The sequence below is a fragment of the Drosophila subobscura genome, chromosome J (genome assembly GCF_008121235.1).
Source record: "Drosophila subobscura isolate 14011-0131.10 chromosome J, UCBerk_Dsub_1.0, whole genome shotgun sequence".
In the NCBI taxonomy this organism is placed as follows: Eukaryota; Metazoa; Arthropoda; class Insecta; order Diptera; family Drosophilidae; genus Drosophila; species Drosophila subobscura.
In genome coordinates, this window is record NC_048532.1 from 10400737 (window position 1) to 10418392 (window position 17656).

Sequence of the window (17656 nt, forward strand, 5' to 3'; positions counted from 1 at the left end):
TTTTCGCTTTTAATTTCAAACTTTCAGTCAAGAGCTGTGCAACATTCTGTGGGTTGGCTGGCTGTTACGTCGTCAATGGGCGGAGGGGTTGTTGCTTTTAATGTTCCATTAAACGTTGTTGTTGGGGTCATGTTGAGGGGGGAACTGCATTGGAAGCGAAACTAAAGCCATAAAAGCGACAGCAACACCAACACAGAATATATTGCTCTGCACAAGGGCCGAAGTGTGGGGGGTGGAAAGAAAGCGCAAACACAAACAGGAAGGAAGAGCAGAAAAAGAAGGAAAAACAACAAGAAAATTGCACATTGGCCCATGGCACATTTTATGGATATTATTACAGTGAAACTGGCAAAAATCTTCAAGGCAAAAACTTTTGCAATAATTCAAATAAATATTTAATATTATAAATTCATATTTTTGTGTTGGAATATTTCGAGGAATTTGTGTGCATTTTTTTACTCTTTCCAAACTTGAATTCTGGCAACGAAAAATGTTTTTTCTTACCCAGACACCACTGTACTTATTATTATTATTGTTTTTATATTTTTTTGTGTGTGTTTTCCACTCACACAGTAACATTTTTAATATTGCTTGTGTCTGTGTTTGTTTTTCTCTCTCTCTCTCTCTCTCTCTCTGCATTTTCATCTTCGAGTTGTTTTTCCGTATGCTGATCGAATTTTCTGTTATTTTTAAAGGGGGTTTTGCATCATGCATCATATAATTCAATGTGGGGTTACATTATGCAGTTTTCTCTCTGTCTTCCCCCTGCTTTCATCATTTTCCCGCACCTTAAATGGCAGTTGGCGAAACAAAGTTCACGAAGAGGATAATTGCCAAACATGAAACACGCTCAGCAAAGAGACAAGCTGCCCTCCCGTCTCCCTCTCTCTTTTCCACCTTCGAGGCAGAGGCAGAAAGGAACTGGGCGCGGCCACACCTACGCCCACACACCGAGCAGCGCACTACCGCCCTCCCTCCCCCTCTCCCTCTCTCTCGCTCTCTTTAGCACCACACAAAAACCCATCTTCGTCTCGTCTCTGCTCTTCTCTTCTCTCTTCTGTTTTTTTTCTGTGTTCTTCCTCGACTGCTTGCAATTTTCATATCATTTAATTAAAATCGCAAAATTTCGTACACGTTTCCATTTTCGTTTGCGTTTTCGTTTTCCTTTCTTCCCCCCTACGGCCCCTCCTCTCTCCTGTGCACTGCGCCACGCTCTTTTGGGTTTTTATTTTTATGGTTTTTATGGCCCGGTAAAAACACTGAGCTGAGAAAAGTGCAAAAGGCAGAAAATTAAAAATACTTCTTCGATGCGCAGCCAACAACAACAAAAATAATACAAATAAAAGGAGCCAAAAGAAGAAGAGCCAAAAACGTGCAGGCCCAGCCCCCGCCAGAACCAGCCACAGCCCCACACGAGTGCAAAGCGAATTCAATTGAAATGGATCGAGGAGTTTAAATAAAAATATATTCTCCTTCGTCTCCTTTATGCGCTTTCGTGGCCCCAAAAGGAAGCGGGCGATATTCGAAGCATTAGATACCCTAGAAGATCGAGCAGGAGGTATGGCTATGGAAATATTTTTATACAACTTTTTGTTGGCAAAGAAAACTGTTTTAAACATTATTTCTTCCAGCAACTTTGTTTCCTTTTCCTTCATCATACCCCGCTCATTCCAGGGTACCCACAAAGTGGCTGGCGGGAGGTGGAGGTGGAGAAGAAGCAAATATTGCGGTCTGCTTATGCTCTTTCTCTCCTCCGCAACTCACCTGCGCAGCAGCCCCCCCGCTGCGAGTGGCCCTTTTCATTTTATATTCAGTTTGATTTATTTCCTGCCCGCCAACTTTTATTTGCCCAAACACAATTTCCAAATGCAATCAACTTTTGCAATCAAATTATTCAATAAGCAGCAAAAACAAAAGGCAAACCAAACAACAGAACAACAACAGAACTGCGTATGACGCGTGAAGAAGGAGAAGGCAAAAAACAAACGGCACTTTTCGGGCTCTCTTTTGAATTTGAAGGCAGTGCCATATGCACAGCTCTCTCTCTCTCTCTCTCTCTCTCTCTGTGCAGTGGAGTGAGATCTGATTTGTAGATAAGCAAATGGAAGAGATTTGGAACAGAAGAGATTAAGGAAATAGCTATTGATATTTCTTGCCTCACTTCAACAGTAAATCTTGGGCACTTGGAGTCTAAAACCTAGAAGAATTTTAGTGGCATTAAGTAAGGGCGCTAATTTCCAGCTAATATTAAATATGAAATATTAAAAACTAATATTGCAGCCAATATTAATATATATTAATATAATACCCAATATCCACCAAGTCAGGCAGCAACATTGAATCCTCATTCTTATCATCAAGAAATTGTAACTGAAACTCCATGGATACTTCATAGGACTTCTATTATTTTCCATTTAAAATTCATTTTTATTTCAATTTTAGTCCGCACTTGTTAGCAAAATTTTCTTTGACGAAATTTAATATCACATTTAATCAAAAATTAAATATGCCTCAGGACACAGGAATTGACAGAAATGTCTGACAGAGTTTTTGTCATTATTTTCGGCAATACTTCCGGACTTTCGGCATGCCCATTGCTGACATTTACATTAAGAACTTCCGCTGCCTGGACTCCTTCTACCTTGCTCCTACTTCACTCGCTGTTTAACAGCTCCTGGCTCTCCTTCACTCTCTCTCTGTCTGTCTGTCTGCCCTTTGTCGTCTGTGATAATTACACAAAATAAGCACTGAAAACCTAAATAAGCATAAACTATGCCAGTTTTTATCAACGTTTTTGTGTTTATTTACTCGTAATATCATACTCTCCTTCGCTCTCTCTCTGGCTCTTTTTCGCTTAATATTTCCTTTAATAAGCAACGCTGGCCCCTGCAGCATTTGGCTGTCTTTATTTTGGGGGGTTGTCCCGTGCCCATGCCCATGCCCCGGACTCTTGTTAGTTTAGATGGCTGTCGCTGTCGCTGTGGACATTGTTGCTGTTTGTTGTTTTATGTTTGTGGTTGTTCCTGTTATTGTTGTAAACTTTATGCATTAATTTTACATTTTCCTGGACCCGTTTGAAAGCACTCTAGAAGCATCCCATGCCGAAACACTCCTCCCCATGCCTCTATCTGTGTGAGAGTATCTTTTAGTGTGTGTGTGTGTGTGTGTGTGGGTGTGCGTGTGTTTGCATTAACTCGCCACATGCAAAATTTACGTTTATTTATTATGGTAGAGAGAGAGTCCAAGCCCGAGCCCCCATAACATGCCTTTGCCCTGCTGCATCCTGCATCCTGCGGCAAAAATGTGCAGCCAAACATTCTGTGAGATTTCATATACATAAAAGTTATGTAATTATCAAAGTTTTAATGCACCTACAGCCGGAGCGCAGCCACCAGCCAAACACACACAAAATGGACTGGGTGGCATATGGGGCACGGCCACTGTGTGGCATGCAACCACTCGGTAGCACATTTATCACTTAGCTGGTATCATATTTAGTTTTTATTTTCGACCTTTTTCCATTTTGCTGCTTGGTTTGGTTTTTTTTTCTTTTTGCGTAAATTTAGTTTTGAGTCACAAAAAGAAAGTTGATCAAAATAAGGGCAGAGCTGAGGCTTTTTTTGCTTAAAATAAAAATGAATTTAAGCAAATGCTTCGGTTACTTTTTTGTGGGGTAAAAAGTGAAGCTAAATTGGTGACACTTTTGAGCGACAAGAGTTGATTCGAGTGCCATGTAAAAAAAGAGAATTAGAAGTAGAAAAAGTTAAAATTAGAAGTGGAATATATTAAAAGAATCTTTGATTGTGGCATCTAATTATATTTCTTTTATGCAGGAAGCTTTATTTATTTATTTATTTAATAAATTAATGCATGAAACTTCCATGAAGTTTAATCATATTATTTCCACAAGTTTAATAGCTCAAAAAGCGCTAGCAGAAATCACAAAATAAACACAAAATTTTCAGCTATATTTCAGCAAATTTCAAATTAAACTAAATCCAGATTTTAAGTACAAGAAGCGACTGCCACACCCCTTCCAAATTGATTTTCCCCCTTGGTATTTTTATAATAAATCCAAATAATATTTCCAACAAACCAAACCCCATTAACATTTTGGTTATGCTTTTGTGATGTGCATTAATTAATGGCAAATGGCAGGCACGATTTCTACCAACTTCGATTGCTTTTTGCTTTTTTGCTTTGCTTCTTTTGCTTATAGTTTTTGTTCATGTTTTGCCTCTATTGTTGCACCTCTGCCCCCTCCCTTCTGCCTCTTTCAACTTGTGTTTTATCTCTTCTATAAATATATCACATTTGCATAAAATTCTAATTTAACTGCTGGCTTCGGCTACTTCTTCAGCATTTTCTTCTTCAGCTTTTCCTGCTTGCTCGTTGGCTTCTTCCTCCTCCCCTCCTCCTTCTCTCACGCTCTGTCTCCCCCCTACTTTCGGCCCGTTTTTATGATGCAATTTATTTTATTTTCTCTTCGGTTCGCTTTCCAGCACAACATTTTCCTTGTCTTTTTTTCTCTTTCTTTCTTCTTGGTATTTTTCTTGATTTCCTCTTGGCTTCACGGGGGGGCTGGGGTGTGTAGTGGGGGCAGAGAAACAGTTTTCGTTTATTTATTTTTGTTTTTCCCTACTTGTTTCTTACGGTTTTTTCCTACTGCTGTTTGTCTTTTCTTTTTTTTTTTTGCACCCGTGAGTTTTTCTACGATTATTTTTTTGTTTTGTTTTTTCTTTATTGTTGTTGTTGTTCATTTGTTTGTTTGTTGATTGTTGTTGTTGTTGTTTTTGTAACTGTAGCAACACACACACATTATTTATATTTATATTTATATGCTTACTTGTTTTTTTTTATAGTTTATTCATGCAAATTGCAATAAAAATTGCCTTTATTTTTACATTTTCATTCCCATTACGGCCTCGCCCCGCTTTTTCGAGTCTTTAAAGGTGGATGGGCGGGGTGGGGTTTTAGGGTGAGGTGCTTTTCCCCCACACATAAGAAAATCAATAAGCTGCCTCAACGTTTTTCTCCATCGTTTTTCTTTTGCCTTTTCTTTTGGTGAATTTTTGTTCGTTTTATTTTTTAATTTCTTGTACGCGCAATTCGTATGAATTATTTATAAACCTGAAGTGAATCTCTCCCCCCACTCGCGTGTGCCCCGCTCTCCCATAAGCAACAATTTTTATGGCCAACATTATTTTCTTGTTTCTTTCGTTATTTTTCCATTTTATTTATATTTTTTATTATTGGCTGCTGGCATTTCTGGCACAAAACGTTGCTTCGCTTTTCTTTAATGCAAAATAGAGGCAAACAGAAAAAAACATCAAAAAAAATGTTAAACACACACACACACACACACGCATAAAATATGCAAAATATTCAGCTCTTTTTTTTTTATTTTTTATTTTTTTTCAAGTGAATTGGAATTTTAGGCAAATGAAATAAAATGCGGCACATTTTGCTCTCTGTGTGTTTGCCCGTGTGTGCATTTATTTAAGTGACTGTGCGCCAACAGAAAGGGTTGTTTTGGGCTGTATTTTGTTGTTGTATTTTTGTTTGTGGTTTGGGTAAGGGATTTTTAATGTTAATGGAAAATATTCGGCAGTTTTTTGGCTTCGCTGTGGCAAGGGGTGACCCTTAACCCCTGCCATCTATCAGCAAAAGTGATTATGCGTTTGATTAGAATTTTAGCTTTCGCTTCAGGGAAAGAATTCTCTCCTGCAGAAGGGAATTCTCTTTGCGTTTGACGAGACAAAAAAACATTTTCCAAGCCAAAACAGAAAATTTTAATTCATAAATTCCAAGAAATTCCCATTTAAGTATTACCCTAAACAATTCCCAAGAAATCTATACACCCCCAGCTAACCCCCCTCTACAGCCATTAGGTAAAGGCCTATCAAGTCCTTGCCACGCCCACAAGAGACACAGCCTTAACAAACTTGTCAATCTTTCGACCAGCGTTGGCCCCCCCAGCCACGCCCCCTTTTAGGTCAGAGCCCTATAATTTACTGCAATTTGCTGAACGTTTTTCCTCACCCCTTCGGTGGTCACGCCTTTGTTTGGACGGCAGTTGGCTCTGCAGCAGGCGGACGGGGACGGGTCGGGCGGGCCGATTGTGCCGCTCAATTATGAAAAATAATTTTTTAATTTGTTTGTTTTCTGTTTCGTGTTGTATCAGGTTTTGTTTCGTTTTCTTTATTTGCTTTCCCCATGAATTTGTATTTATTTTTAGTGGCAAAAACAGGCTGGCAGTCGGCCGTTGTGGTGTAAAATGGGATTTTTCATTAAATGAATTTATGAAGTTCTCAAGTTATGCTCAGGTGGGTAGAGGGGTAGAACGACTATTTGGTAGATGGAAAATAAGAAACATTTACAGACAACATTTATCTGTGATAACCACAATTTTGCAGCAATTATCTAAAAGAATTTCCACTAAACTTGACACTAAAAATGATTTTCAATTCGTTTTTTGCACATCGAAAATTTCTAAATTCCTTCATTGACTTTACCGCTGGAAATCTATCATTAAGGAGTAGCTTTAAGCCTTTAACCTTTAACCCAGTATGCACTTTCTTTATTTATTTTCGTCCAGCCATCGACACATCTTGCCTCTCTCTGTCCCGCCCTCCCTCTCGCTGTGTTTCGCTCCTACTGGCAGGGCTTCTCTCTTCTTTAAATGTATAAATTATTAATTTTAATTTTCTGCATGCATACTTCAGTGCACAGCCAGGACACACCCGCGGATACAGACACACACACAGCCCACTGCTTTTCCACTCCACAGACCCCTCCACAATCACCATCCCCATCCCCATCCTCCTCCCCGCCCTGTCATCATCATTTTCGCAGTGTTCTTTTGTGTCTGGCAATTAATTTTAAATTGGGCGTTGCATACGGAAAATATTCGTAGTTTTCTTTACTTTTTACAAACACAACCATCCGGCTGGTGGTGTGTGTGTGCGTGTGTGTGTGTGTGGCATAGTTCCCTTGCTGGCACAAACAAATGGCGTATAAAATGAAAATAATTCCACATTAAAAGCATTTTTGTTGCTGCTGCTGCTCCTTCCAGTTGATAATGGGATTTTTACTTGGGGGTTCTTGAATTGTTTGCGACAGTTGCGAAAATGTTGAAACTTCGAATGAAGCGAAGAATTAAAGGATATAAAACGCTGCAGACTTAATCCCTGAACACTCAAAACCATTCTTAAAAATGTTCTTTCTTTAAGCTTCTTGCGATTATAATTTGTGTGGCAAAGTAATCTTCATTTATGGATCAGAAAGTATTGGAAATGCGGAAATATGTTCGTACAAAGATTTGGCTCTAATTTAATGTTTTACTTTAATTGGGTGTAAGTTTGCTCTCTCTCTCTCGCTTTATCAAGCAGTTCACACGGTTCATCGCCAAGCCCCAAAGCCAGCTGCAAATAGATTTCTTGTGGGCAGCAGCTTGCATCAACATCAACATCAAAACAAGAACAACAATCAGTGCCAACAATCAGCAGGCTTCTCCTTTTCGTTGCAGCTTCTTGTTTTGGCCATAACAAAAACCATAGAAAGAGCGCGCAGAGCAGGCAAGAAGGCAAACACAAATAAGTCAAAGAATGTACAAGTACAACGTCGAGTCGAACTTTAATTGCATAATTATGTGCAGTTGGCAATTTATCATTTTCATTTTTCCATGTTTTTTGCCCAGCTTCTTTCTTTGCATTACTTGGCTTTACTTTACGGTTTTTTGCTGTTGCTGCTGCTGTTTGCTGTAATTTATGTGCCTGCTGCCGCCACAAAAAGCAAAGAAGAGCAACAACAAAAAGAGTTGTAGGAGCGGCAGAGCGAGCGAGCGAAGTGCAGAGCCAAAGTAAAATGAAACTTTAATGCAGCGCAAATATTGAGAATATTTTGTTGTGTGCCTGCAGTTTGCTCTGTTTGCAGTTTGTTGTTGTTGCTGCCCATTCTTGTGCTCGCTTTTAGTGACTGGCTAAACGGGCGCAGCAGCCTGGCAGACTGCGCTGTGCTGTGGCCGCTGCTCGTTTGGACAGTGCTTAATGCTGCTGCCTGGCCGCCTGGCTGGCTGCCTGCTCCATGCGATCGTTTTCTGTTGTTGCTTTCGTTGCTCTCCCACGTTTTGTTTTGCTCTTTATGATCGCGCTGATAAGCTGCGCGCTGCTTATACCCTTGCAAAGGCAGCGTTCAACTTTTAAAGTGAAAGATGGAAGGGCGAAAATCAACAACTAAAATGGGAAATTTCTAAGCAATGAAAATCTCAAAAATTGCTTCACTTTGTCCCTTTTAAATTTTGCATAAATATATATTTTTAGGGCATTCCCAACTTCGGTTTTCTGCCTCGTTTTTCTTGTGCCTTTTTGGTGTCACGCCCTTTTGGTCGTGATCTTGGGGCGTGTGTGGCATCCCGTACCCAACCCTTTAATAATTCCTTTAATAATTATAATTTATGCTTAATTCTTTCAAGGCTTATCGCCCGCCTGTGTAGCACTCCTCCCCGAATTCTTCGCCGCGTTGCCTTTGAAGCTGCGACCATGCGAAGTGCGTGGGTGGAGCGCGGCATGGCTAATCAAGCAATTAGCGAATGCCATCAAATAAGCATTAGACAGCAGCAGCCGCCGCGACGACCAGAGACCAGAGACCAGACCAGACCAGACCCTCCCTCTCCCCTTGCATTTTGAATGGCAGCCTGCGACAGCGTCTGAGGGGCCATGTCTATGACCATTTTTGGCTGACGTTGATGTCTGCTCCATACCCGCCAAAAACGCTAAACGGGGAGTTGCACATACTTCTAGTTGGGAGGCAGACAAACGATGATGCAGCAGCAGCAGACTCCCCCCCACCAGATCTTTGAGGGAAATATTGAAAAACAAAGAAAATTAGTTCCCCCACCCCCCTGCGCGCATGTATGCGCCGAGAAGACGTAGACAGCAAAACAAAGCAAAAGCCAACGAGAAGCGGAAAGGAGAGTGAAGTGAAGTGTAGGTAGAATGGCGAAAGTGGAAAGCAGAAGCGCACAGCGCAACGTGTCGTATGAGCAATGCAGAGGGGGCATTTTAAGGGTTGCAACTAATCGCAGACAAAGCCCCCTCGAATGTCTCTCTCTTCTGTGTGTGCGCGTTGCTGTCTGTCTGGCAAGCTTCATGTGTGGGTAGAAGGTAGTAAGGGTGAAGGGGTGAGCGAGAGTCAAAGGGCAAGAGGCAGCACAGAGAAAGAGGAAGACAGAGAGAGGGGCGGCGGCTGCCTGCCTGCCAATTAACCAAAATGCCCAAATAAGTAGGCAATAAAATATTTAAAGCCTCAACAAACGAAGGAGCAAATGCCAGCAAATATCATCAATTTATCTATGTAATAATGTTAATTATAATATCAATAATAATAAGAATAATAGGAAACAACCCTCCCGGGGCGCAGCGCACTTAATGCATGCCAAAAATTAAAGGCGAAATGGCGTTGGCCCTCAACCTCAGCTGAACTCAGAGACAGACACAAACACAGACACACACGCATGGCCACACACATGCATACATACATATATGTACATATGTATAGAGCGAAAGAGAGCGAGCGAGAGCTGGTTTATATAAGGCATTATGGACGCGCATTTGTGTGTGGGGGTGGCAATTGAAAAAGCTTTACTGCTGCCGCTCGCCGCTCCACTGCTGCCATAGTCATCGCCCAACGACGTCGTCGCAGAGGCCAGCTACCCCTTGGCATGCCGAACGGGGTGTATTGTGTGGCTCAGGGAAAGGATTATTGAGTGGCTGCTTAGGATTACTTCCACTTCCACTTCCACTTCTTTTTTCTTAGTTTTTTATCCATATTTTGACATGAAACTAAATTTATTTTTATATTTGTTTAGCTAAAGCCTAAACCTGAATACTCAGGTTTTTTTTTGTACGCTTAAAGTGCGCGTAAATGGTAAAAACTTTGAGGAAGTTCTCATAAAACTTCAACTTTAAAGCACATAATTATTTCGTTACATTTTTCAGCTAAATATTTTTAGTTTCTGTAAATTCTAATTGCATTTCTTTACAGCTCATCCCACACATTATTTTTCTACGCACATAAAATACTTAATCCTCCGCCACTTGCTTTTGTCTTGCCTCTTTCTGCTGGGTATCAATTGTGTTCAATTGTTTCTGTCTAGTGTTTTTCTTTCATTTTCTTTGCTTACTTTTTGCACAATATATAAAGCTACATATGTATGTGTGTGTATATATACAGCGTGTAGTATGTGTGTGTGTGTCCTGCACATTTATCAAGTGTATATAAAAGCTGAAGCTGAAGCTGTAGCTGTAGCTGTAGCTCTGGCGCTGGCGCTGGCGCTCGTTCTGCCATTATGTACGCCCCCTAGAATCGGTAGCTGGGGGTGTGGCTGCGGGTTGTGGCAGTGGCGCGTAAGACAAGCAAAATGCCAGTAAATAAAACAACAAAAAATACAGCAAAAAAAACAAGAGCACCGAGAAGCGTACAAGAAATTAACGAGCAAACGATTTTTATGGCAGCATTTTGTGCCTTAAAGCGCTTAATGCGATTTATGTGCATGTTTATTTGTGTGTGTGTGTGTGTGTGCCCTGTGTGTGTGCCTGCCTGTGTGTTAGTTGAAAAATGTGTGTTTTTTTTTTGTGTGTAAAAATGACAAGCAACGAAAGTTTGAAGCGCAATTTATGTTCGTTTTAAATTGAATTTTCAAATTTATTGCTGCAATTTTCGGTGTGTGTCGGTGTGTGTCGGTGTGTGCCGGAAACGGAAGTGCTTTTGCCTGTATGTGTGCGTGTGTGCGTTGTAAATTTCATTGTCATGTCGCAAAAAGAAAATTAATTAAGCAAAAACACAAGCAAGCACGGGGGAGCCTTGCCTTGGGGGCCAAAAATTGAATTTAAATTTGAGTCTCTGCGAAATAATTGCCTAAATAATTAAACAGAACATTTAAGGAGAAGAAGTAGCAGCAGACTTTTCCCAGGAAAAGCCTCAAGAAAGGTCAATCAACTTTTTCTTTTGGGGGATATCCCGGGCAGACGACCCGCAGACGCTTTGGCCCAAAAGGACATGCAAAATGCTCAAGCAACAGGCAGCCACAGCAAACAGAGAGAAAGGACTACAAAAAAACAGGCCAAAGGATGGAAAAAAGTTACGAGTCAGCAAACGGCGAGCACAAAAGGTTGACGACACGGGCGGCAGGCAGGCAAGGACCTTTTTTTTGTAGCAGGTTGACTGCCGCCTCAAGGATGTTGTCGCAGGAGCAGCAGCAACAATGTTTGTGGCTCATTCCTCTGGGGGGCAGGCAGAAAGGGTCAAGTGCGAGCGCGTGGCAGGACAGTGCGGGGCGGGGGCAAGGACATTCAACCGAAAAAGGGTTAACGTTGAACCTGGCTTCCCGAATGCCTTGTTCGTTCTGCTCGTCCTTTGAGTCCTTCTGGTAATGAAGCTCATTGCCCTTTTCATTGGACGCAAAAGAAGTTGTTGCCTGCTGCTGCCACTTGTCCTCGTTTTTTCTGTGTTTTGCTTTTTTTTCCTCTTTTTTTTTGAGGGTATTTTCATGGCACTGCCCCTGGGCGACCTTGACCTGCTGCCTCACAGGCAGACCTTGAACTTGGCTAGCAGCTCCCCTTCCCTCTCCCACCGCTCTTTGCTTTTTTATTTTTACTTTTCGCCCGTCCGCTTGGCTTTGATTTCAATGAAGAGGCGCCGCGGGCCTGGGTTGTGGCAGCGTGGCAGCAACTGTTGCCTGTTGCCTGTTGCGTGGCTGCTGCTGCTTTCAGCGCTTTCATTGTTCGACTTAAGACCCACACGGGGATCGTCTCGCTGTCCGTCCGCTCAGTCTTTCATAACGTTGAAAAAAGCAGCAGCAACCGCAACATGAGCCAGGCAAGGGACTCGGGACAGGTTGCCTCTGCTGCTGCTGCCTCACGTGCTGCGTGTGCCAAAAGTCGCCTTCTCCTCTTACAGTTTGGGACATCAGCAAGTGCCAAGTGGCAGTGCGACTCCTCCTCTGCTGTTGTTGTTGCTGTTGGGCTGCCTCCAATGCGGACAGTTGGACGACAAATTGTCTGGCAGCAGCAGCAAGCAGGCAGCAGTCGCAGTCCGGCAGCAGTGTGTCTGCCACCGGCCCGGTGTGGCTCTGTTTTTTACGAGCTGCATGTAAGCTCTCCTCTTGTATCGCCATCGCACGTAGGAGTCGGGCTGTACCCTCCATCTGTAGCTGCCGCTGGTTGCTGCTGTCACGGTTGGTGGTGCCGGGACGGGCCTCGGGTCTCTGGTCTCTGGTCTCTGGTCCGCGTGTGTCTGCCACTGAGGTAGCCGTCTTGGCGCCACACAACATGTTGCTGCTGCTGTTGGCATTTACGATTATGTCTGGCCTCCTCCTCCTGCTCCTCCTGCTCTCTGTTTGTTTTTGAGTGATGGCCAAAGGTGTGGCCAAAGTCTTAAAGAGCCTTCGCTTTGACATTGTGGCAGGTGGTGGCTGGGGCCGTTGGCAAACCCGTTCAGCGGCTTTTCACGTTTGCGGCGCCTAATTAGACGTTAAGTGCCACGGTTCGGCTTTTCAATTGAAGTTGCCACAGCCACAGACCAGGGAGCTGCTGCTGCTCCTCCTTTGCTGTTCGCTGTCCAAACATTGTGACAGCGATTGCGATTGCATCGCTTGAGGATGGGGCATGTGGCACGGGGCATGTGTGTTGACTAATTGCTGCCGCCCCGCCTGCAGAATGTCGCTTGCTGGACAGACGCCAACGCAGTGCACAGCGCACACATAAAAATAAAAGCAGCATGCAACATGCAACAAGCAACACAAGGTGGGTGGAAAAGCAAGGCTTTGAGAACTGAATTACACTGTGCAACAAAGTGGGGAAAGAGCGTGGCTTGTGGGCAATAAATTGTTGCTTGGATTTTAAATGGAAGTTTGTTTAATTATAAGAATAAATAAACATTCAGATAATTATTTTAGTTACTCTTTGGAGCTGAAGAATATTTTTGTTCAATTTTTTATGCAACTTTCTGTCAAATTTTAGTAAATTAAAAGAACTCTTTTGGTTTTTGTTGTATTTATGTTTCAGTTAGACAATTTCTAAGCAATTTCCAAATGTTTTCCATGTTTTTTTTATTTGTTTTTCATTATTATAATACTGAAATGTATTTATTTTGCAATTTTTACTAATTTTATTTATTATTTTATTTAATTTATTTATTTTATTTAATTATTTTCTTGCGTCTGTTAAAGTTCTTGCTTTTATAGAAATTATTTAGCAACGTTTTAGAGGATTTTTCTTGGAATATTCTATACATTTATTGATCCCCTTGCGCTCCATCAAGTTATCGGAAGAATTTTCTATGGAAATTTAATATCTGTTGCCCCCAAAGTTCTCCCCAGCTACTTCCCTCCTCAATAATTCCTTATACTAATTGAAATCCCTAACCTTTAATGGCCTCTTTGGAAGGAATAAATCCACTTTTATTCCATTAAAAAGTGGCCAAAAATAGCCTAAAACCATGTCTTGTAGTTCAGTGTATAAATTTGAATGCTGTTTGGCCTGAATGATGACAAATTCCAGCCGCATTCCATATGCAGATTTGGCACAACGATACACACAGAAAGAGAGCGTGAGAGAGAGAGAGAGCATGGGGGAGTGCCAGCAGAGAGAGACAGCGAGAGAGTGCAACAAGTTGCTGGCCAAACATTTGGCCTCTGACACTCGAAAGAGAGGAGAAATGGGAGCGCCACAGAGGGGGTTCAGGTCCAGGTCCAGGTCCAGAGCTCTGCCAAAACAATGGACAGCCGCACCACCACCCCCCGCGGCCCAAAAAGTGTTGGTAACTGCATTCAGACATGAAGGCCAAAAAAGGCCGGCGACCGTGGCGAGGCCGTGCAGCTCGCGGCTGGCGTTGCAGGCGTCAAAGCATGCCACAGGAGTGGGAGTCATGGTCATGGGCACTGGCAATGTGGCAGCCAAATCCCGTTGCCTCGTTGCTTGTCGTCTGCCAATGGATTTTCCTTTCTTTTGCCTGTTTTTGCATGGCAGGCGCGGCAAAGGTCATGGCTGGGGGCGACCTGGATTTTGGCAGCAACAACAAGCAAAAGCAACAAACTGCAGTGGCAGCACACTCATGTGGCAGCCACAGCCACAGCCGCATCGGTGTCCGTGTCCGTGTCACTGGGCCACCGAACAGCAAAAAAGAAAGAAAGAAGCAGGAACAAACGCTTCACTCTCCATGGCACAGGCAGACATTTGTGGCAGGAAAACTTTGCACAGCAGCAGAGGGAGCAGAGGGAGGCGGCAGCGTGTAGCAGCTGCAGACAAAGTCTCTCCGCAGCCAAAGAGTCTCGAAACTTGAAGAACATTTTGCCAGCGTGTGTTGTGCAATGTTCCGAGGCGGGCTCCAGGCCCATTGGAGGCATGCAACCAAGCTGGAGCAGGCACACACAAAGAGCAGCGGCAGCTGGAAGGTTTTTGTCAGGCAACTTGTTGCGGCATTTTATGGGAGCCAGAGACCGGGGAGCCACTGGCATGTCGTCTTCGCTGTATGTTGAGTGTGTGTGCACACGCCGGGGAGTCACTGTTGTGCGTCGTGTGGCAATGATGACATAATCAACGCTTCCTTGACGCTTACAGCCCAGTCCTAGGCCAGTCTGCCACTCCCCCAACCCGGCCGCACATCCATCATTCTGCCACTTATGGCAGAACTCAAAGCAAATGCCTATTGCCAGTGCCATTGCCACTTGTGGCTGCTGGCTGCTGGCTGTTGGCATTCATTGGATATTAACTTGTGTCAACTTTTTACGACAGAGGCCCACGGCACCGACCTTGAGCAGAGACACAGCCACAGCCACAGCCACAGTGGAGGATATTGCGTGCTGTGCCACAGGGAATCCCCTGCCCGTCTAAGGTCAAAGTCAAATGGCAGCGCCACTGACACTGGCTCTGGCTCTGGCTCTGGATCTGCCAGAGTCCCATTCCCCCCTTCCAGTCCCTGTGGCAACAATGCGAGTAAGCAGCTTGCCTCTGCTCTGTGGGTCTGCGTCTCCGTCTCGTGTCTTTGGCTTTCTACGTGCGGCATGTGGCAGGCACTGCACAAGTGGTCCGCCCTTGAAGCGACTCCGAGAGCCAGAGCCGCCGCCGCCGCAGCGTAACTTTGTCTGTTTTGCTTCCCCGAGCCCCCGCACCGGCTTGCCTTTGCCTTTGTGCCTGGCTTTCCTTTCCTTTTTTTTCCTGGCTGGTTTTTATGATGGTGACCCCCAGAGCTACGTGCGGCGGCAGCGTCTGGTGTCTGCGGGCGGGCGATTATGCCCGGGTCTCTGTCTGTCTGCTGCCTCTTTTTGGGGGAACCCGGCAACGACGGAGGACAACGCGACAGACAGCCAACGGCAGTGACTGGCTGCCCTGCCACGCTGCCAACTGAGGATGACGACGATTTTGCCTGGCTGCCTGGCACCCCAGACAATGCCGGGGCGTGATGCCGTGGAAAATGTGGCATTCGGCTTGGGTTTACTCTTTTGGGGTAATCTAGCAACCGCAGACATTCTGTCGTCGCGTGACTTAATTAGTTCCGTTTCCATAACTGAAAGGCAAAGTGGCAAAGGCAGAGACACAAATGAAGGCAAAGAAAGAGACACAAACGGAGGCAAAGAAAGAGACACAAATGGTGGCAAAGGAAGAGCTTCAAATGGAGTCAGGGAAGACATTCAACTGGTAGCTAAAATCCATATCCAAATGAAGACAAATCCCACATTTAAGTGCCAAATTTTGACATAATGAAAGCCAGAATAAACTCGACTTACCCCAGTTGTTGGTGTCCCATTGCCTGCAGCATTGATTCCTGTGGCATTGGCGCCGGCATTTCCGTTATTTCCGGCTGACTTTCCCTTGCCGCGGCCGCGTTTCGAATCGGGTCGAACGGGCTGACCATCGGCTCCATAAATTATCTGTAAATGGAGCAACAAAAGAACAGAACAATAAATATATAATAAAATACAAAACTAAAGCATTTATTACGCTCGCTCTTACAGCCTGCCACTCTACCCATGCTTTTTATTAACCATTTTTATTTACTATTATTAATTTATTTAATTGAAATGCAAGTTTCAATTTGCCGCCAAAGTTGCATTGCTGGTGCATGTACTTGCTAAATGGTTGCTACACCAACTAAATGTTGCGCTGCAGCTTCCATCCTCGCTTCAAACCCTAGCCGTGGCGCCACCTGCAAGTGATGGCTGTTTTCAGATACTTGCACAGCGCCATCTGGTTGCTGCTGCACGAAACAATCAATGTAGATGTAGAGCGCTGGCTGTAAGTTACATTTTATATTGTATTCTACAACATAATTACATGACGTTATCGAGCTGGAGCAGTTGTTGGATATTTTGAAACTAGCAAATGCAAGTAGAAAGATTTTTCCAAGCGTAAAACTACAGAAATATTTTCAAATTCTATCAATAAATATATAAATAAATAAATTTCCTTATTTATGCAGCTGAAAACTGTACGATTTTGGATTAGTTCATTTATATATAGTTGGGATTTATGATAGAAATTTATGATGGAAATATTTGGATGAGAATCTGTTAGTTTTCTGTGCCAAAAGTTGCTCTTAGCCTCTAAGATCTGTCGCAAATTGTTTTAAACTACTTATGATTAATAAATAAAGTGCATAAATCTCCCCGCCTGTCGAAATGAATGCTAGAAAATGCAATACACAAAATCCCAAAGAAATCTTGGATACTTCCCCAATTTAAATCAGATCAAAGTACCACATCCTGAACTGCACTTCACTTTTATGCACTTTCCAACCCTCAAATTTAGATCCCAAATATGCATACATTTTCCTCATTAAACGAATGGAACAACAACCAGTTGAATAATGACAACGAGCCTCGCTCTCTATCTCTATGGGAATGTGTGCGGCTCTCATATTAAATTACTTTCCATATGGAAAACGGAACGAAAGTGCTCCGCAAGAGCCATAGATAATTCCGTGAGGCATGAAAAATGGCTGCCCTGCCTGCCACACACAATAATTTCTGAAGAAGAGGTTTTAAAACCGCCTGTTGGACCCAGAAACTCGGCATCCAAATCTATTTCCGGCGCAGAGAGAGCGAAATGTCTGAGAAATCATAAATATCAGAAACGGAGATCCAAACGGGAGCCATTAGTTGCTGCTGGAGGAAAAACTAAAGAGCCGAGCAGCAGCGAAAAATGGAAAATTTCAATGGTTTGTGTGCGTGTGCGTGTGCGCAGGCGTGCCCCTTGTGCCCCTCTGGGCTCGGGCTCTGCCTCTGGCTGTGCCTCACATGCAGACGAAAATAGATGCCGAAGGGCGACATATGGTTCCAGACAGCTTCGCAGGAGTGCCTCTGGAATGCTCCGCTTGTCTGCGCGACTGGCACATCGGGGATCTTTATGCCTGTTCTTTCTTTTCTTATTTTGGGGTCTGATTGACAGCCGCTGCATCTTAACGGTAAATAAGCGACGCCATCTTACCATACCCCTCTGCGCATGCTCGCGTTCCCCCAAGCTGCACCATTTTCCTGCCTGCCTGCCTGCCTGTGGCAGTCGCCACAAATTTTACATTGTTGGCACGCGCAGGCGCGCACACATGTTGCCACAACGTCAATCTCATTGCAGATGGGGCAGGCGGCTGTGGCAATGTGGAA

At 43.7% G+C, this 17656-nt stretch overlaps 1 protein-coding gene across 1 annotated transcript in view; it reads right to left on the reverse strand.

The window, feature by feature from the left end:
- Nucleotides 1-17656, reverse strand: part of LOC117893271 (DNA N6-methyl adenine demethylase) — a 97890-nt gene that overhangs the window by 59168 nt on the left and 21066 nt on the right. Inside the window, 1 exon segment of the mRNA XM_034799839.1 lies at nt 15785-15928. Coding sequence (XP_034655730.1) covers nt 15785-15928 — 144 coding nt within the window.